Here is a 22,416-nt window from a genome sequence, read left to right on the forward strand (position 1 = left end):
GAGAGCCAGAGAAAGACAAGTGAAAGAGCGTGAGACATTCGATGTCTAGTGTATTGATCCACTTCTACATAATGAATGGGAAGTCAAGTAAGCAGCATAGTAGCAGTACTATAACAGTATACAGTAGGTCTGTGCATGGGTCTCACCTTGCACATCCCGTAATCTGTCAGCTTGATGTGTCCCTCGTGATCCAAGAGAACGTTGTCCAGTTTCAAATCTCGGTAGAGGATTCCCTTTTCATGCAGGAAATTGAGAGCGATACAAATTTCAGCAGCATAGAATCTGAAAGAAAAGAGGAAGATTTATTCAGGCATGCTTATCCTCGTTCAGAGAATTCCCGGCACCCAGACTCGGTGACACAGTTTGTCCAACTTACAGTTCCGTTCGGACCTTCGCACAATGTAGAAAACATCCTGAGGCCCACATACAGTATATGGTATTATGTATATTATACGGGAAGGAGTTTCTAACGAATAGGTGATTTATTTTCAATATTTACATTCTCCACCTCACAATTGGCATAGTGAGACGTGGTGGGCAAAATACTCGTGATTTCTCTACCTCTGGTGTGCTTTCCTGAAAAATACAATATTGCCTATCATATTGGGACGTTAATACGGCCTATTCATCCTTAAAATAAATGGATAAGTTTATAGGTTAAAGGAAATGGCAGAGAGCCATGATTAAGGGTTCTATCCGTATGCTCTTGAAGTATCAGAGGAGCAGGAGGATGTTGCTGGTTTAACCTTGCGTGTTCTTCTGGTAGTTTCCGTTGCCGTTGCATATGAAACATCAGATCCCCGCCGTTGACGTACTCGATCACGAGAAATAACCTACAATCAGAAGAAATGGGAGAGGAGAAGAAGTTGGTAAACAATCCGTCTTGGAGTTTGAATGCAGCCTGAGCGGCCCTCTTTACCAAGATTGCCATTTTCCAAAACAATAGCTAGTATTATTATCATTGGCCAACTGAAGGCTGCATGTCAAATTGAATGCCCATTATCTGGCTAAATATGATTTGAAAGTTCTTCATTAAAAAAATAATAATAATTTTTTACCATGGTGAACATGTGTGACCAAAGACTGGGTAATAATGACTCCAATCCCTCTAAAAATGTATGTTTGGTTTCACTTTAAGTCATGGTTCATGGTCTTATGGTAAAGGCTCTCATAGCCTACCTCTAATTGACTACAACTATACATTTCTTTACTTACAATGAAAAGTCTGTCATTGAATGTGTCACTTTTCCCAGAAGCCACAGCTCCGTAGTTTCTTACTTCACATAATGAATAGTGAGCAATTCAGTTGCCTAGTTCCAAGGCCAGTGGAACAATTGTAGAGAAATGGATTCATTTCACCTCTATTTAGCCTGAGTATAAGTCATTCAGAACTCATTCTCTGTCTGCCTCTTACCTGCTCTCTGTCTGAAAGCAAGAGTGAAGGCCCACTAAGAACGGATTGGTGGACGCCTGCTCGAACACGTGCTTCTCTGTCTGCACCCAGTCAATGTCCTTTAAGGGAAACGCACAAAGAGAGAGACAGAGAAAAAGACAAAACATTAGCAAAAATTTTGTCTTGTCCATACTCATTACGGACGAGCTGCTCAACAAACAAACAGACCGAGATGCATGATGCCATGTACGACAGACTTTGTAAATATACTGTATACAGTATTAGCATCCTTTCGTGTCCATGTGCTGTCAAATCAGTTCCCCAGAGGAAGAAGTAGTGGAACATTAAGAAACAAAGCAGCCATTTTCTTTTCTCATTGCAATGGTACAATACAAGAAGGTTCTCTTCTCTAAGCCACTTTTTATTCAACCCACTGGATTTCTACTCTATCGGTATTAACCCTTTAGATTCGACTACATTTAATAAACAAGAAAAGACAGAGTAAATTTACTAGTAAATTGATCCAAGTTAGATCCCGATGTAGGTAGGTGTCGCCCTAATGATGACCTAAACGGTCTTCTTTCAGATAACAATAGAAGGCAGAACAGAAAGCCTAACACTTAAGTCATGGAAAATACAGTCTGCTCCATAAGTATTGGAATCCTTGATAAAGATGAGAAAAAATACTGTAAAAAAATATATAATACAAATACTGAGCTATATTGTATGCTCCAAAATTTTGGGAAATTATTATTTTTATACTAATACTCAGAGAAAGCACAAAAAAAATGTAAAATATGGGGGTCAAAATGATTGGCAACCCTGTTTCCAATACTCTAGCACCCTCCACTTGCGAGGATAGCGACAGTGAGCACGTTCTAAAACGTTATATGAGAACACGTTGGGAGGAGTCTTACACTATCCTCCTTACAGAATCTTTCCAGATCCTTCGTCTGCACTTATGGACTGCCCTCTTCAATTCAGAGATGGCCATTGCAAAATATTGATTTTGTGGTCATTTAATCATTTCTTTGTGTGCTTGGGGTTATTGTCTTGCTAGAATATCCACTTGTGGCCAAGTGCCATCCTCCTGGCAGAGGCAATGAATGGGATAAATAAGTATCTCAAAGACAAACAAATTAAGAAATATACACATTTCAGTGTCTACATGGTACATCATTCATTTGTAGTTATTACTCAGTACTAATACTGGACAGAGGGGAAACCAAGAGGCACAATCACAAATAAGAGCACTAGTTAGAGAAATAGGCACCTTATGTTCTCTTACTCTGACAAATTAAGGAGTAAAAATAGGCAAACGACACATGCATAAACATCACACTAAACACTGCATTTAAAGGAAACCATTTCCAACCCCATAATGACCACCTAGATGTAACGTGTAAAATGAGGAGCTCCACTCTAAGCTTCACAAACAACTGAGTAACCTGTTGTAAGTGTAGACTAAGTCATACCCTATGCACAATAAATCTTTCTCTCACACAAACACACGTTCACACACAGAAAGCTGTAGAAATCAGAGCACTTTCATTTCCGAGCCCAAGCCAGAGTTGACAGACAGTGAGCCGATTACAGAGCTCTGCCTGCGATTGCGCCAGGAAGACAAACATCTGTTGCTTTTTCCAGGCCGTGAACTTATACTCCTTCTGACTAAAGTCTTTGGATGGTTGGGTCTCTGCACTCTCTATCCATCTCTAGACTTTATGCTTGTTGTTTACAAAACGCCAATCTACTCATAGACGTAGACCATGAAATAATTCACTAATATAAAATGGAGATAGCCCTCAGTGGGTCTGGCATCGTCACAGAAGCGATCAATAGGATCAGTGTGCCCTCGATCCATCTCTATGGATCAATGGCAAAGAGCAGAGGTGTGCCGTCTCTCCGTCTCTATGGATCAATGGCAAAGATAAGAGGTTTGCCCTCTAGATTATATAGCTACAGGAATAGCAACCTGTCTGGCTTTAGCTGGACGTATATTTTTCGGCTCATTTCTAAAAGCCTGGCCTTGGCTACCCTGGCTGGTAGCCTTGGCTGCCCTGAGAGGGACAGAGACAGGATGCCAAGCTGAGGGGCTGACTAGGCTAAACCGAGGCTAAAATACCAATTCAGATCATCATCAGGCCTCAAACATGGACAGGACTGACCCCTTTAAACATGTAAACACTCCCCTTGGTTTTTCTGGAGTCGCAATTCAATGGCTCAGACATGAGACGTATGTGGAAGGGTCTACAGGAAATCATGGGACTACAAAAAGAAAACCAGCCACGTCACGGACACCGACGTCACGCTTCCAGACAAACTAAACACTTTGCCCGCTTTGAGGATAATACAGTGCCAAAGTCACGGCCCGCTAGGAAGGACTGCGTCCCCTCCCCTTCTCCGTGGCCGACGTGAGTAAAACATTTAAACGTGTTAACCCTCGCGAGGCTGCTGGCCCAGACGGCATCCCGAGCCGCATCCTCAGAGCATGCGCAGACCAGCTTGCTGTACAAGGACATATTTAATCACTCCCTATCCCAGTCTGTTGTCCCCACATGCTTCAAGATGGCTACCATTGTTCCTGTACCCAAGAAGGCAAATATAACTGAACTAAATGACTACCGCCCCGTAGCACTCACTTCTGTCATCATGAAGTGCTTTGAGAGACTAGTCAAGGATCATATCCCCTCCACCTTAGCGGCCACTTCAGTTTTCATACCGCCCCAACAGGTCCACAGACCACCCGAGCCACTGCCTATTCACACCACTACCATCCAGAAGGCGAGGTCAGTACTGGTGCATCAAAGCTGGGACCAAGAGACTGAAAAACAGCTTCTATCTCAAGGCCATCAGACTGCTAAACAGCAATCACTAACTCAGAGAGGCTGCTGCCTACACTGAGACCCAATCACTGGCCACTTTAATAAACGGATCACTAATCACTGTAATTAATGCCACTTTAATAATGTTTACATATCTTACTTCACTCATATCACATGTATATACTGTATTTTATACCATCTATTGCACCTTGCCGCTCGGACATCTCTCATCCACGTACTTATATGTACATATTCTCATTCACCCCTTTAGATTTGTGTGTATTAGGTAGTTGTTGGGAAAATGTTTAGATTACTTGTTAGATATTACTGCACTGTCGGGACTAGAAGCACAAGCATTTTGCTACAATCGCATTAGCATCTATGTGACCAACAAATGTGATTTGATTTATGTCTCTCATCCCCTGAAATGGACTTTTGGGTATAGTTTTGTTTGGCTAGGCATGGTGTTGTTCTCTAGCATTGCCAGTGGTGCTGAAGGAAGAGTGTTGCTGTGGCCAATGATGGTGTTCTTAAGAGCTGATCAGAGTTCAGTTGTGAAGCTTTAAACCTTTGGATAGATAGCTGATCCTAGATCTTGAAGGCAACTTGTGCTTCAGACTAGCATAGTGAATCCTATGATAACCACAACCTTCTACAATAGCCAAGAATAATGCATTTATTTAATTAAAGTAATGGACAATTAATAATGGCTGTCCAACCTTCTTCCTCCATTCCGTGTTCTCTCACAATACAGATGGATTCAATCTTTATCTTACGCATAACATTGCAAATACCTATTGGTTAATTTGACTTCATTAGTAGTAATAGAGGCGTAAGTCTCTTTCTGCTGACACCTTTGATGTCAGGCTTTACTAAATTAATTAATAACTAACCACATGCTGTATACAGTGGCAAGAAAAAGTATGAGAACCCGTTAGAATTACGTGGACTTCTGCATAAATTGGCAATAAAAGTTGATCTGATCTTGATCTAAGTCACAACAATAGACAAACACAGTCTGCTTAAACTAATAACACAAAAACAAGTATACGTTTTCATGTCTTTATTAAAAACACTGTAAACATTCACAGTGTAGAGTGGAAAAAGTATGTGAACCCTTGGATTTAATAACTGGTTGACCTTACTTTGGCAGCAATAACCTCAACCAAAATGTTTTTGTAGTTACGGATCAGACCTGCACAACGGTCAGGAGGAATTTTGGACCTTCCTCTTTACAAAACTGTTTCGGTTACACAATATTCTTGGGATATCTGATGTGAATTGCTCTCGAGGTCATGCCACAGCATCTCAATCGGGTTGAGGTCAGGACTGACTGGGCCACTCCAAAGGGCGGATTTTCTTCTGTTCAAGCCATTCTGTTCAAGCCACTTCTGTGTTGTTGTCCTGTTGCATCATCTAACTTCTGTTGAGCTGCAATTGGCGGACAGGTAGCATTACATTCTCCTGCAAAATGTCTTGATAAACTTGGGAATTCATTTTTCCATTGATGATAGCAAGCTGCCCTGAGGCAGCAAAGTAGCACCCAAACCATGATGTTCCCTACCTCCACCATCCTTTACAGTTGGGATGAGGTTTTGATGGTGGTGTGCTGTGCCTTTTTCTCTCCACACATAGTGTTGCGTGTTCCTTCCAAACAACACAACTTTAGTTTAATCTGTCCTCAGAATATTTTGCCAGTAGCGTTGGGGAATATCCAGGTGCTCTTTTGCAAACTTCAGACATGCAGCAATGGGGTATTTTGAACAGCAGTGGCTTCTTCCGTGGGGTCCTCTGCGTGGTCCCATGGTGTTTATACTTGTGTACTATTGTTTGTACAGATGAACGTGGTACCTTCAGGTGTTTGGAAATTGCGCCCAAGGATAAACCAGACTTTTGGAGGTCTACCATTTTTATGAGATCTTGGCCGATTTCTTTTGATTTTCCCATGATGTCAATCAAAGAGGCACTGAGTTTGAAGGTAGGCATTGAAATGCATCCACAGGTACATCTTCAATTTGCCTATCAGAAGCTTCTAAAGCCATGACATTCTCTGGAATTGTTCAAGCTGTTTAAAGGCACAAGTCAACTTAGTGTATGTAAACTTCTGACCCACTGAAATTGTGATACAGTGAATTATAAGTGAAACAATTGTTGGAAAAAGACTTGTGTCATGCACAAAGTAGATGTCCTAAACGACTTGCCAAACCTATAGTCTGTTAACAAGACATTTGTGGAATGGTTGAAAAACAAGTTTTAATTACTCGAAACCAAGTGTATGTAAACTTCCGACTTCAACTGTAGATGTTAACATCTTCCAGAGATTTCTGTAAGTCTTTAGCTGACACTAGGATTCTTCTTAACCTCATTGAGCATTCTGCGCTGTGCTCTTGCAGTCACCTTTGTAGGACGGACACTCCTAGGGAGAGTAGCAACAGTGCTGAAATGTTGTCTTAACGTACTGTTGTAACCCTTTCCAGCTTCATGCAAGGTAACAATTCGTAATCTTAGGTCTTCTGAGATCTCTTTTGTTCGAAATTTTGTGAGTGTTTATGGGTCAGGGCAGCTCTAACCAAAATCTCAAATCTCGTCTCATTGCTTCGACTCCAGGTTAGTTGACTACTGACTTCAATGATCTTTTGGAGAAGTCATTAGCCTCGGGGTTCACATACTTTCCCCAACCTACACTGTGAATGCTTAAATGATGTATTCAATATAGACAAGAAAAATACAATAAGTTGTGTGTTATTAGTTTAGAACTCTGTATGTCTATTGTTGTGACTTAGAGATCAGATCAAATGTTATGTCAATTTTATGCAGAGATCCAGGTCATTTCAAAGGCTTCACATACTTTTTCTTGCCACTATATGGCATGAATGCATTTATACATGTATAGAATCTATAATATACGGTGTGATATCACTAAAAAACATTGGGAAAGATCTACAAAGAGAGATCTACAAAGAGAGATCTACAAAGAGAGATCTACAAAGAGAGATCTACAAAGTTCTGAACGGCCATACTATGTAAGATAAACAGGGAGCGGGAGAAATGTAACCACTGTAAAAGTTAAAATATTGATGTATAATCCCGGATTGCCCCTTTAACAGTATGTTGAGTGGCAATAGAAGGAATGGTCCTTTCCACGTGGGTCATTTTGGCAATGTTGTTACGTCCATCTCTTAGTCGTCCATTGAAAAGTGAAGAACTCAGAGCTCAATGATTACATTACTATCATCAGAGGACAATCAATCCAAAATGTCTATCCTCTCCCTCTGTAGTAGTTCTGTCATTAATCTGGTGTGTTATGTCTAATAGCAATACCATAGCCCCACCTAGAGGTGGAAACTATAACATCTCTCAATTACTCTCGTCTCTACCCATCTTTCTCTCTTCCCGCTCTACTCCTTTACCTCTTTCCCCCCTCATTTCATCTCCCCATCCTTTCATACCGCACCATTTCCTCCTTACTTTAATGACTTCTTCCACCCAGTCTCTCTCCCTTTCATCACCCTTCTGTTTACTCATCCCTACTTCACTCCTCATCTTTTTTTCTGTCCTTTTCCGCCCCAAGATCCTCTCGTCTTCCTATTTCACCACTGCACGTCCATTGACTTCTCCCTGCCTACTCTACAGATCCATCTCTCTGCCTCCCTTTTCCTCCTCTCCCCGTTTCTCTCTCCCTTCCCCTCTTTCCCTCACTCTCGCCCCTCCTCCCTCTCACCTCGTCGTCGTGCACCAGTTCCTTCTTGACCACCTTCATGGCGTATATCTGTTCGTTCTTCTTGAGTCGCACCAGCAGCACCTTGGCGTAGCTGCCACGGCCGATCACCCGGATCAGGTCGAAGTCCCCCAAGCCCAGCGCCAGCCCCTGGGAGATCTTGATGCCTTCAATCCCATCTACCACTGCTTTGATTTCCTGGAAAGAATGTTTGGATGGGAGAGAAACATTATGAAAGAGACATAGAGTGAGCTCAAAAGTATTTGGCCAGTGATCATTTTGTTGTTGTTTAGGCTCTGTATTCCTGCACTTTGGATTTGAAATTATACAATGACTATGAACTTAAAGTGCATATACTGTCAGCTTTCATTTGAGGGTATTTTCATCCATATTGGGTGAACCGTTTAGAAATTACAGCATGTTTTGTACATAGTCGCCCCATTTTAGGGGACCAAAAATATTTAATTTATGTATATTAAAGTAGTAAAATGTTAGGTATTTGGTATACCTAGCACGTAATGATAACATCAAGCTTGTGACTCTACGCATTTGTTGTTTTGGTTATGTTTCAGGTTATTTTGTGCCCAATAGAAATGAATGGTAAATAAAGTAGTGTCATTTAGGAGACACTTAATGTAAATAAAAATAGAAAATGTTTCTAAACACTTCCACATTTTAAAAAAAAAATGCTAACCTCCCCTGTTATTGTAATAGTGAGAGGTTAGCATGTCTTTGGGGTATGATATAAAATGCTAACCTCCCCTGTTATTGTAATAGTGAGAGGTTAGCATGTCTAGGGGGGGTATGATATAAAATGCTAACCTCTCCTGTTATTGTAATAGTGAGAGGTTAGCATGTCTTGGGGGTATGATATAAAATGCTAACCTCCCCTGTTATTGTAATAGTGAGAGGTTAGCATGTCTTGGGGGTATGATATAAAATGCTAACCTCCCCTGTTATTGTAATAGTGAGAGGTTAGCATGTCTTGGGGGTATGATATAAAATGCTAACTTCCCCTGTTATTGTAATAGTGAGAGGTTAGCATGTCTTGGGGGTATGATATAAAATGCTAACCTCCCCTGTTATTGTAATGGTGAGAGGTTAGCATGTCTTGGGGGTATGATATAAAATGCTAACCTCCCCTGTTATTGTAATAGTGAGAGGTTAGCATGTCTTTGGAGTATGACATTTACAAGTGCCTTGCGAAAGTATTCGGCCCCCTTGAACTTTGCGACATTTTGCCACATTTCAGGCTTCAAACATAAAGATATAAAACTGTATTTTTTTGTGAAGAATCAACAACAAGTGGGACACAATCATGAAGTGGAACTACATTTATTGGATATTTCAAACTTTTTTAACAAATCAAAAACTGAAAAATTGGGCGTGCAAAATTATTCAGCCCCTTTACTTTCAGTGCAGCAAAGTCTCTCCAGAAGTTCAGTGAGGATCTCTGAATGATCCAATGTTGACCTAAATGACTAATGATGATAAATACAATCCACTTGTGTGTAATCAAGTCTCCGTATAAATGCACCTGCACTGTGATAGTCTCAGAGATCCGTTAAAAGCGCAGAGAGCATCATGAAGAACAAGGAACACACCAGGCAGGTCCGAGATACTGTTGTGAAGAAGTTTAAAGCCGGATTTGGATACAAAAAGATTTCCCAAGCTTTAAACATCCCAAGGAGCACTGTGCAAGCGATAATATTGAAATGGAAGGAGTATTAGACCACTGCAAATCTACCAAGACCTGGCCGTCCCTCTAAACTTTCAGCTCATACAAGGAGAAGACTGATCAGAGATGCAGCCAAGAGGCCCATGATCACTCTGGATGAACTGCAGAGATCTACAGCCGAGGTGGGAGACTCTGTCCATAGGACAACAATCAGTCGTATATTGCACAAATCTGGCCTTTATGGAAGAGTGGCAAGAAGAAAGCCATTTCTTAAAGATATCCATAAAAAGTGTCATTTAAAGTTTGCCACAAGCCACCTGGGAGACACACCAAACATGTGGAAGAAGGTGCTCTGGTCAGATGAAACCAAAATAGAACTTTTTGGCAACAATGCAAAACGTTATGTTTGGCGTAAAAGAAACACAGCTCATAACCCTGAACACACCATCCCCACTGTCAAACATGGTGGTGGCAGCATCATGGGTTGGGCCTGCTTTTCTTCAGCAGGGACAGGGAAGATGGTTAAATTTGATGGGAAGATGGATGGAGCCAAATACAGGACCATTCTGGAAGAAAACCTGATGGAGTCTGCAAAAGACCTGAGACTGGGACGGAGATTTGTCTTCCAACAAGACAATGATCCAAAACATATAGCAAAATCTACAATGGAATGGTTCAAAAATAAACATATCCAGGTGTTAGAATGGCCAAGTCAAAGTCCAGACCTGAATCCAATCGAGAATCTGTGGAAAGAACTGAAAACTGCTGTTCACAAATGCTCTCCATCCAACCTCACTGAGCTCGAGCTGTTTTGCAAGGAGGAATGGGAAAAAATGTCAGTCTCTCGATGTGCAAAACTGATAGAGACATACCCCAAGTGACTTACAGCTGTAATCGCAGCAAAAGGTGGCGCTACAAAGTATTAACTTAAGGGGGCTGAATAATTTTGCACGCCCAATTTTTCAGTTTTTGATTTGTTAAAAAAGTTTGAAATATCCAATAAATGTCGTTCCACTTCATGATTGTGTCCCACTTGTTGTTGATTCTTCACCAAAAAATAAGGTTTTATATCTTTATGTTTGAAGCCTGAAATGTGGCAAAAGGTCGCAATGTTCAAGGGGGCCGAATACTTTCGCAAGGCACTGTGTGTTTAGCTTTCTCACTCATCATTATTCAAGATTCATTCAGGACTATCCGTAATCATGGTAGCATCCACATTAATGTAGAAGTGTTTAGAAACATATTCTATTCTTATTTACAATAAAAGTCCGCCAATACATTACTTACCATTCATTTCTATTGGTCACAAAATAATCTGAAACACAATCAAAACAAACAGCAAATGCATCTAACAAGTTTGTAGAGTCACAAGCTTGATGTTATCATTGCGTGCTATGAATATGGGACCAAATAATTAACTGTAACAGAGCCAAAACAACAAAAACGTGTCACTGTCCCAATACTTGTGGCACTCACTGTAGATAACCGTACACTGTTGAAAGGTCCTGCAGTGTATTTAGTGTAGCGTTTCGACCCAAAGGTTCCTGTCAGGCTTGAGGGAAGTGTTATGGTCATAGATAGAGCTAGTGTCATGCACATGTTGATATGATAAGCATATTTATTTTAAGAATGCATTATTTACTGTGTCTGAATAAACTCACCTCGGAGTCCTCTTCAACTTTGTCCATCTTGCAATTGTGTGGTAGGAAAGGTACTGAAGACAAGAGAGAAATAACTTGTTACCTAAGCGTTAATGCAGTCCTACCTAGAGTGGACTGAGGATTAAAAACCTTAGAGATCTCTATAGTCTACAGACATTTCCATTTAAAAAGGGTGTTCCACAAGAATCCATGGCTCTATCTCGAATCGTCTTTCCGCCACTCACTGCATTCTATCTCCTCGTCTCTTCAACCGTATTGGAGAAGAAGGTCCAAAATCATTTTGAGAAGGTCCTTATCCATTGGGTGAGAAGGTCAGAAGGGACCTCTCACCTTCTCATCCAATGGGTTTTGAGATTGAGGCAAAGAGAGGACGTGAGGAATCAAGGAAATGCAATTGAGATTCTCCCGTTGACTCCTTCTCAATGAATCTTTCCTTGATTCCTTGCCTCCTCTCAAAGGAGCATTGTGGGACCTATAGTTCACCCTTGTGACCAGCAGAGGGCCCAATGCTGTTCAGAGTGAGGTTCAGCTTTTTCCTGCCACTGCCCAAATCTAATTATTATTGTACTATACTATTGTACAACCTACTGTCTAGTCTGCTGCTGGATGAGTGACCACCTATTGGGTGTCCAACCTTCACACTAACCCTGATAGAGAACCAGTGCACAAAAACAAGGAAGGCCCTGTGCACAGCAGTGCATCTTGTTTCTACCAGAAGCAGCACCTTGAACAACTGGGGTAAAAATCACACACTTAGAAATATATATTTTTTCTTATTATTTTGCAAATTGTACTGTGCAGAATAGCACATGCAACTTTCTGACCAGTCTGTAAACAACAAAGGCATACTGATTCAAACATGCTCTTTCACTGTTCCATGGCTAGTTATTGGTTTTCCTTGAATAGTGCCTTTTAAAGCCTTTGAAATGAGTGTTCACAAAGTGTCTCATGGTAGGAGTGCTGATTTAGGATCAGTTTAGCCTTTTCATAAGGAATAAGAAAGATCAGCACTGCTACTCTGAGAACCTTTTTTGCATACAGGCCCAGGCCCAATGTATCAAGACAATGAGACCAAGCCTGGACTTTTGTGGTCTCAAGGCTAAGACCACAAGATATCTTATTTGACTACATCACAAATGTACCAAAATGTATATTATATGTAAATAGTTCGTTGTTAGATGCTTCTCCCTACATATTTTTTTCGAAGCCATTTTAGCTGTCGCAATAGCTGTTCTGTTTGAACCGATTCGCAAATCACGGGAATTTGTTGCACAATGCAGAAGTTGGCTCCCTCCGAGGCATATGTTGCTAGGCAACCCCTATGCACTTGCCAGCATAGGCCTGCTCCCTCCCCCTCCATGGCTAAAGCCAGTGTGAGAAACATGCTAACAAATGTTTGTGCTATGAATCTAAATAAATACTGCACTCTGACCCACAAAACTGTAAGCAAGGAAAGTAATGTAGTTTTATTGGAATGTGCAGCGGTTGTTGGTAAGTAATCAATCTTCTTGCTTCTAACATTACTTACTGCATCTTTAAGTCTATATTGTTTTATAGGAACTTACTTCCATCTGTATCCTCTGTGTCTTGAGGGAGGAGGTCCACCTCTTCACTCTTCTCATCTAAAGGGGCTCCTGTGATGGCATGACTGGCTCCTGCCAAGAGAAGACAGGCAAATAGCCTCACATGGTTGAGGCTGACAAAGAGCATCAAGCTAATCATGACTAGGTCCTTGGAGACACTGGGAAGAAGGGGAGTTATTTTAAGAGGTGTTCCACGGTGACAAACATCTTAGGCACATAGATTCAACTTTTTAACAAAAGACCACAGAAGTTGAGAAGTCTGCATATGTCTCACAACAAAGCACTTAAAATGTATTTTATGCAGTTCTAACCATGAGGCTCACCTCGCTATCTAATCAACAGGGAAATTTCATGTGCCATTTCAACGGGGATCAAAATGTTTGTTGATAGACAATCGTCAGATTACATGAAGAAACAAAACACAGCATAGAGATCTACTAAAGTGGACATTGGTTGACTATTGCCCTGGGTTTTCAGGCACCGGGTTTGCTTTAGTCGGGCTGATTGCAAGGACCCCTTAGATTCTGTATGTTAATCGTCTGTCACTAGAGATCAACCTCATGATGTCTCAGTATACAGTACACTGCAGTATGTGTGCATCCCAAATGGCACCCTGTTCCCTATATAGTGCACTTATTTTGAACAGTGCCCAGTTCTATACAGTGCCCAGTATATTGAGAACTAAAGCCAACTGTTTCTCATGAAATAACAGACCAGTCTTTTGCTCTGTTGACAAAGAAGGTTGGCTTTGAGTTATATGTGTTGTACAAAAGGGTTAATTGCTAGTTCGATTCACGCTCATTCAGAACAGAATTTAATCTGTTACAAATATACACCAGTACTTCAAATAGTAATGTTTTATTTAGATGTGTTCATAATTCGCCATTTCATTCCTGAATGTAATCTTAATTTACTCAAAAGTTGAATAATTCAAATGCAAAACTTAGTTTCACCCTAATGCAGTTGAATAGTACCCCCCTCCCCCCTCAAAAATTCACTGAAGTTGGTGAAATGCTTATGAACACTGTGAATGCTCTATAAATCAATTATAAGCTCAACATTATGCCTTTTGCAATGCCATTTGTGAAGTTTCTATATAGTGCTTATGAAGGCTCTATAAATCATATGTGGTTCCGGCATAGTACTGTCCAATCCGTCATGAGATACTATATCTATGGTACTCACCATATGCCTTTGGCAGGTCAGAGGGACAAGTGTGTGACAGCGCTTATGGACCAGCAGTTTGCAGTTGATACACTTGTAGCCCTGCCTCCCCAGCCCCCATATCCTTTCACTGCAGTGGCCACAGTACGCTTTCTGTTCGGGACAGACAGAGACAAATTGGGAGATAGTTAGTGTAACAACCCCTATCAGTCTGAGCTCATGACAATGGGTTGACACTATCGCAGTCATTGATCAAGAATCAATGGATCAACAGGTGAGGCAGACACGTGAAGGAGATCATGATAGATGCAGAGTGGTTGAGTTAGGCCTAGGCACCATCTTACATCAACTGGGAGCATGCTTGTTTTGTTACAATTGGCTATACATTTCACAGGTATATATGCCATTTAACAGCCACTTTTATTTAAAGCGACTTAGTGTGTGCGTACATATGGGTGCTCCAGTGGGAATCAAACCCACACTGTTTTGTCTGGCCCAGACGCTATTAGGCTTATAACATCTGTGGTCCAGCACACATCAGAACCCGGACACTTAGCGACGTTATGTCCACCACAGGCATATCCACAAACACATTCGGAGCCAGTTGTTAATCAACAGTCTCAAAAGAGCGGCACCACAGTGCAATGAGTGCTGAAGTTAAAAGTGACGTTGCCATGGAAACGCCATGCAAAGGAACTTCAAAGCTTAGCTACCCCTACCCCACCACTCCGCAGCCCAAACTGACTCAGAGAGAGACCGAAATAATAAAGAGAGAAAGAGATGGAGGGAGAGACAGAGTTTGAGAGGGAGAAAGAGAGGCAGCGGTTCGGGCGGTTCATAAATAAATCAAGACAAAATCTGTTTTCCCTCTCCGCTCAGTGCAGACGAGGGAGTAATTAAGGCGCCTGTTGTGAGGTGAGAAACTTTGAAGGCAGACTTTCCACACTCCCTGTCAAGACTTTGGGGAGCGCATTTCAATAGCAGAAGATACACGAGGGGCCATAACATATGCCATTTGTTCTTTAAAAGAGCCACAAGATCTTCAGATTATTTTTTGACTTACTAGTTATGTTCGATGTTCCAAAGACACTAACACAAGGTAGGAAGGAGGAAATACTGAGGGACCAAAAACATATGTTAGGCCTACAAAACAAACATATTTGGTCTTCTTGACTAGAAACATGCTGAATATGGACATTTTTGTGATTTAACACAATTTAAGAGTCACTTATAGCCCCGATGCAGTGTTCTTAATTTAACATTTTACCCCAAATTTTTTGAACGGTAGTGTATACCCCAAGTGGTCACTACTAATACTACTCTCGTCTGTTCTTCCCTGATGGGACAGTAAATTATTCCAGCGCATATCTAGGATGGGGGGGGGGGATATAGGGTGCTATTTGGGATGGACATCCTGTATGAGCCAGCTCACTGTCAGCTCCAAAATGGCTAATACACGTCTTCTCACTGGCTGGCCTTTGCTGGGCCATAATGCTGCTAAGCGCTAGGAGAGCACTAGGGAGGCAATGTGGAACGAGCCCAATTTAAAGTGCATTAGCTCGGCATGCAGTTGGCCCTGAGTCATAGTGGTTAAATCAACCTCTCAGAGACAAATTCCCCACTGCTCTGTTAGATAACTGACATTATATAGCCATCCCAGGCTGGGATATTTACATGGGATATTCAGTTGTGTGTGTACAGGAATGTTTTTCTCATAAAAATTTGCTAACAATGCAACAAAAATCTACAAGTGGACCCCCTTTCTGTAAATCAGCTTACCGTACACCAAAATTGACAACAAGTAAGTAATACATTTTATTGGAGAAAATTAAAACAATCTCTCTCCCGCGTCTCATTGGAAAGCTGTGAACTGACAACTGCTTTGTTTGGGTTCCATATCCGCAGCATGCTAAAGGAGCTTCTAACTAGACAGGAGCTCCAGTCAGTCATCTCCCTAATGGAATGCTAGCTCATAGCTGAGAAGGCTAATGGCAGGAATACAACATTCTGATACATTACCTGCACCACAGCTACTAAAGGGACCCCATTATGTCTAATGGTAGGCATTCACAAATAATATTTGTTGTACGGGACAGAGGTAAGAGATGGAGATGGAAAGAGACAGAAGAGAGGGACAACAAGGGAGAGGGATGAAGAGAGGGAGGGCTGGTGTGAGGGATTGAGAGCGGGGGAGGGAGAGAGCAGTTGAGAGAGGGAGGGATGAAGAGTGATGGGAAAAGAATAGGGGAGAGGAGAAACCTGACCTACTTCTGCTGGATGACTTGTTTATACTGTATAGAGGAGCAAGATAAAAAGAGGGGAGAAGGAGGGATGCTGTGAGGCATGGAGGGGAGAGACATTTGGGAAAGACTGCGCCAAAAAAGGACTTACTGTAAAACCATGTGCTGTGGTAACGATCGTACCCATAGTGACAAACGTGGCATCATAGTGACACAACTATCCACCTTAGACAAGCAATTTGGTGTGGCTGACAAATGAATGTACATGGAGGAAATACAGAAGGACAGATTATAGAAGCTTATAAAAATAGAACGTTTGCCAAAACTATACCAGTCTAATGTCTAAGCAAATAAACATGGCTCCAACATAACATTCAGTCTCTTCCAGCGCATCAGCGAGGGGGATGGGCTGCCTAATGGAGGTCTACTGGAATGAAGAGACTACAGTACAGTGCTGAATTGGCAGATCAGAGCTCTCAGTCTGGTCTAGACGTCCACCAGTAGACAAAAGCACCCAAGGTCCATCCTGTATTTTGGTAATATCTTCAAGCACACGAGCCTTGCCCCTGACTCCCATTTCCTTTCAGATGCAATAGGTACTTAAGGGCCTGCCTTTAACAATATTACCCTCCTAGGCTCGCCTTCAAGCCAGAGTGGACACTAACACTGGCAGTGCATTAAAGCGTTACAGCTAGATTGCCACAACAACATGCAGACGCATACACTTTCTGTCTCTAACCGTAAACTACCTGTCCAGTGAAAATCTCACTTATAAAAGTTCATATTCGGTTAACTCAAACCAAAATAATGTTGTTGACTCATCCTATACTCGTAATTGTGGCCAAAGCATAAATTGGAGATTTTTTTTTTTTAGAAAAGACCCACCTCAAACTTGTATCTCAAACAGACCGTTTTAAAAATACTTCATTTTTATTATAGGTAACACGTTATTTGATGCTCTACATTTCAACTATCTACTAACACTAACCCTCTCCAAACACCCCACAGGGCCGACATCCCCGTTATTTGCAAGAGGAAGCGTCACAGGTAACAGAGCCGGATGCCTGGTAAGGACCCGGAGAAGGAGAGTGGAAAAGCTGCCATTACCGTCAATACTACTCGCCAACGTGCAACGTCATGAATATCCTACCAACGGGACATCAAAAACTGTAATATCCTATGTTTCACGGAATTGTGGCTGAATGACGACATGGATATTCAGCTTGCGGGATATACGCTGCACCGGCAAGGTAGAACAGCACACTCCTGTAAGACGAGGGGGGCGGTCTGTGCATATTTGTAAACAACAGCTGGTGCACGAAATCTAAGGAAGTCTAGATTTGGCTCGCCTGAAGTAGAGTATATTGTGATAAATTGCAGACCACACTACTTGCCTAGAGAGTTTTCAGCTATACTTTTCGTGGCTGTTTATTTACCACCACAGATAGATGCTGGCACTAAGAGCGCACTCAGTCAGCTGTATAAGGAAATAAGCAAACAGGAAACCACTCACCCATGCGGCGCTCCTAGTGGCAGGAGACTTTAATGCAGGGAAACTTAAATCAGTTCTACCAAATTTCTATCAACGTGTTAAATGTGCAACCAGAGGGAAAATAATTCTAAATCACCTGTACTCCACACACAGAGATGAGTACAAAGCTCTCCCTCGCCCTCCATTTGGTAAATCCGACCACAACTCTATCCTACTGATTCCTGCTTACAAGCTAAAATTAAAGCAGGAAGCACCAGTGACTGGGTCTATAAAAAAAGTGGTCATGAAGCAGATGCTAAACTACAGGACAGTTTTGCTAAACACCTCCCTTTGCAACTGGATCCTGGACTTCCTGATGGGTCGCTCCCAGGTGGTGAGGGTAGGTAGCAACACATCTGCCACGCCGATCCTTTACACAGGAGCTCCCCAGGGGTGCGTGCTCAGTCCCTTCCTGTACTACCTGTTCACCCACAACTGCATGGCCAGGCACGACTCCAACACCATCATTAAGTTTGCAGACAACACAACAGTGGTAGGCATGATCACAGACAACGACGAGACGGCCTATAGGGAGGAGGTCAGAGACCTGGCCGGGTGGTGTCAGAATAACGACCTATCCCTCAAAGCAACCAAGACAAAGGAGATCATTGTGGACTTCAGGAAAAGGAGGACCGAGCACGCCCCATTCTCATCGACGGGGCTGTAGTGGAGCTTCAAATTCCTTGGTGTCCACATCAACAACAAACTAGAATGGTCCAAACACACCAAGACAGTCATGAAGAGGGCACGACAAAGCCTATTCCCCCTCAGGAAACTAAAAAGATTTGGCATGGGTCCTGAGATCCTAAAAATAATTCTACAGCTGCTGGCATCACTACCTGGTACGGAATTACTCCGCCCACAACCGTAAGGCTCTCCAGAGGGTAGTGAGGTCTGCACAAAGCATCACCGGGGGCAAACTACCTGCCCTCCAGGACACCTACACCACCCGATGTTACAGGAAGGCCATAAAGATCATCAAAGACAACAACCACCCGAGCCACTGCCTGTTCACCCCGCTATCATCCAGAAGGCGAGGTCAGTACAGGTGCATCAAAGCAGGGACCGAGAGACTGAAAAACAGCTTCTATCTCAAGGCCATCCGACTGTTAAACAGCCACCACTAACATTGAGTGGCGGCTGCCAACACACTGACTCAACTCCAGCCACTTTAATAATGGGAATTGATGGAAATTGATGTAAAATATATCACTAGCCACTTTAAACAATGCTGCTTAATATAATGTTACATACCCTACATTATTCATCTCATATCTATATGTATATACTGTACTATATACTTTATGTAATACATGTATCACTAGCCACTTTAAACTATGCCACTTTGTTTACATACCCTACATTACTCATCTCATTTGTATATACTGTACTCGATACCATCTACTGCATCTTGCCTATGCCGTTCTGTACCATCACTCATTCAGATATCTTTATGTACATATTCTTTATCCCTTTACACTTGTGTGTATAAGGTAGTAGTTTTGGAATTGTTAGGTTAGATTACTCGTTGGTTATTACTGCATTGTCGGAACTAGAAGCACAAGCATTTCGCTACACTCGCATTAACATCTGCTAACCATGTGTATGTGACAAAGAAATTTGATTTGATTTGGCAATTGCTCGGCCTCTGAATGCAAGGCACTACAGAGGGTAGTGCGTACGGCCCAGTACATCACTGGGGCTAAGCTGCCTGCCATCCAGGACCTCAACACCAGGCGGTGTCAGAGGAAGGCCCTAAAAATTGTCAATGACCCCAGCCACCCCAGTCATAGACTGTTCTCTCTACTACCGCATGGCAAGAGTTACCAGAGTGCCAAGTCTAGGACAAAAAGGCTTCTTAACAGTTTTTACCCCCAAGCCATAAGACTTCTGAACAGGTAACCAATGGTAACCCGGACTATTTGCATTGTGTGCCCCCCAACCCCTCGTTTTACACTGCTGCTACTCTCGGTTTATCATATATTCATAGTCACTTTAACTATACATTTATGTACATACTACCTCAATTGGGCCGGCCAACCAGTGCTCCCGCACATTGGCTAACCGGGCTATCTGCATTGTGTCCCACCACCCGCCAACCCCTCTTTTACGCTACTGCTACGCTCTGTTCATCATGTATGTATAGTCACTTTAACCATAACTACGTGTACATACTGCCTGACTAACCGGTGACTGTATGTAGCCTCGCTACTGTATATAGCCTGTCTTTTTACTGTTGTTTTATTTCTTTACATACCTATTGTTCACCTAATACCCTTTTTGCAGTATTGGTTAGATCCTGTAAGTAAGCATTGTATTCAGTGCACGTGACAAATTTACTTTGATTTGATCCCTTACCCTAACTCTTTTAAAAATAAATAATTTATTGAATGTTTACAAAATACCTGCAGTGAAGCCGCTCAACAACTACATCACTAGTCATTTAACAGACTCCCATCCAGAGCGACACACAGAAGCAACCAGGGTCAACGCCCTGCTCAAGGGCACGTCGACAGATCTCCCACAAGGTCAAAAAACAGGGACCCGAGCCAGCAATCCATCAGCCCAACCGCCAGCCCTCCAAGATCCCCCCACAGTTCCCCAAGAGCTGCCCCTCAAAGTTTGAGTGCATGTATGGCACTATTTACCTGTGCGTATTTGACTGAGTGTGTGTGTATATGCATGTGCACAAACACCAGCACGGCATCAGCCTCAGGCAAACCGGCATTAGCTGTAAAAACACTGCCCCTCAGTGTCATTCAAACATACTTTTAATTAGGTTTCATTTTGACTTTCTTTTTTTCTACTTTTATCTTTGACTTTCATCCTATCCCCCGCCCAGCAACTTCACCCCCACTTGTCTCCAATTCCACATCCCAACCCTCAGCCCCTCCCACCTCTCTCTGCTGGCCACCCACTTCGGGTTTCTACGCACACGCACACACACACACACACACACACACACACACACACACACACACACACACACACACACACACACACACACACACACACCTTTCAATTATGCTGGGATGTTTAACAAACCATTTCAATCTAGCTAATCGAATAGAATCCACAGATTGCGAGTTGAAAATAAATATTTTTACTAAGAGTATTAGTATATTACTATTTGACTCACCCAGTCTCTCCAGATCTCCCAACAGTACTATTTCTAGAGTCAATTTTAGATCAATGTTCTGCATTTTCAGCAATTCCTGAACCTGAGACCTGAGGGCAATACTAAAATAAATGGTCTATTGATTTCTGCAGAGCTGTGATGATTGAATGCCCCAAATATTCAAAGAATTCTTGCCACCAACAAAATTATCTAATAATTTTAGCTGAAAAGCACTAAGTCTTGAATCTTGCATCATTTTATATATCAACTCATACACCCTGTATCATGGAATCGGTACATCAAAAATCTCTTCCCAATTATTTTAAAATCTGTATGGCACAGCTATCAACATCGTGGTCCTCAAATTAAACTGGTATGCTTTCCTATTTATGCTATTATTATTCCTCCACCATTCTGTGGTTGGGGTGCACCCACAAACGCCATTCTGTGGTTGGGGTGCGCCCACAAACGCCATTCTGTGGTTGGGGTGCGCCCACAAACGCCATTCTGTGGTTGGGGTGCGCCCACAAACGCCATTCTGTGGTTGGGGTGCGCCCACAAACGCCATTCTGTGGTTGGGGTGCGCCCACAAACGCCATTCTGTGGTTGGGGTGCGCCCACAAACGCCATTCTGTGGTTGGGGTGCGCCCACAAACGCCATTCTGTGGTTGGGGTGCGCCCACAAACGCCATTCTGTGGTTGGGGTGCGCCCACAAACGCCATTCTGTGGTTGGGGTGCGCCCACAAACGCCATTCTGTGGTTGGGGTGCGCCCACAAACGCCATTCTGTTGTTGGGGTACGCCCACACCATTCTGTCGTTGGGGTGCGCCCACAAACGCCATTCTGTCGTTGGGGTACGCCCACAAACGCCATTCTGTCATTGGGGTACGCCCACAAACACCATTCTGTCGTTGGGGTACGCCCACAAACACCATTCTGTCGTTGGGGTACGCCCACAAACACCATTCTGTCGTTGGGGTACGCCCACAAACACCATTCTGTCGTTGGGGTACGCCCCCACCATTCTGTCGTTGGGGTACGCCCCCACCATTCTGTCGTTGGGGTACGCCCCCACCATTCTGTCGTTGGGGTACGCCCCCACCATTCTGTCGTTGGGGTACGCCCCCACCATTCTGTCGTTGGGGTACGCCCCCACCATTCTGTCGTTGGGGTACGCCCACACCATTCTGTCGTTGGGGTACGCCCACACCATTCTAACATACTTAATTACCATTTTTTTGGAAGGAAATAAATTTGACTCATATTATAATTATTTATTGGTCATATTTCATAGAAATGTGGAAACACTGGACAGTTACTTTAAGCAAGTGGGGGGGATTGACGGGGCAAAACAAGGCAACCCGTTAAATAGGCCACCATCAGCAGCCATCTTTAATCATGCATATCCAGACAGCTGTGGCAGTGACTTGACTGTCAGTCATGTATTATTCAACCACTAAGTGTTTGTGAATGAATGTACTGTACTAGCTGAACTACTCTGTAC

The 22,416-nt window shown here is 42.6% G+C and overlaps 1 protein-coding gene across 1 annotated transcript in view; it reads right to left on the bottom strand.

Annotated features, from left to right (window-relative positions):
* Nucleotides 1-22,416, bottom strand: part of LOC124046183 (protein kinase C zeta type-like) — a 282,494-nt gene that overhangs the window by 40,350 nt on the left and 219,728 nt on the right. The window contains 8 exon segments of the mRNA XM_046366285.1: nt 147-282; nt 747-833; nt 1,415-1,512; nt 7,940-8,134; nt 11,276-11,328; nt 12,841-12,906; nt 12,909-12,930; nt 14,044-14,175. Of these exon segments, the coding sequence (XP_046222241.1) occupies nt 147-282; nt 747-833; nt 1,415-1,512; nt 7,940-8,134; nt 11,276-11,328; nt 12,841-12,906; nt 12,909-12,930; nt 14,044-14,175 (789 nt within the window).

Source organism: Oncorhynchus gorbuscha, linkage group LG10, assembly GCF_021184085.1.
Source record: "Oncorhynchus gorbuscha isolate QuinsamMale2020 ecotype Even-year linkage group LG10, OgorEven_v1.0, whole genome shotgun sequence".
Taxonomy (NCBI): domain Eukaryota; kingdom Metazoa; phylum Chordata; class Actinopteri; order Salmoniformes; family Salmonidae; genus Oncorhynchus; species Oncorhynchus gorbuscha.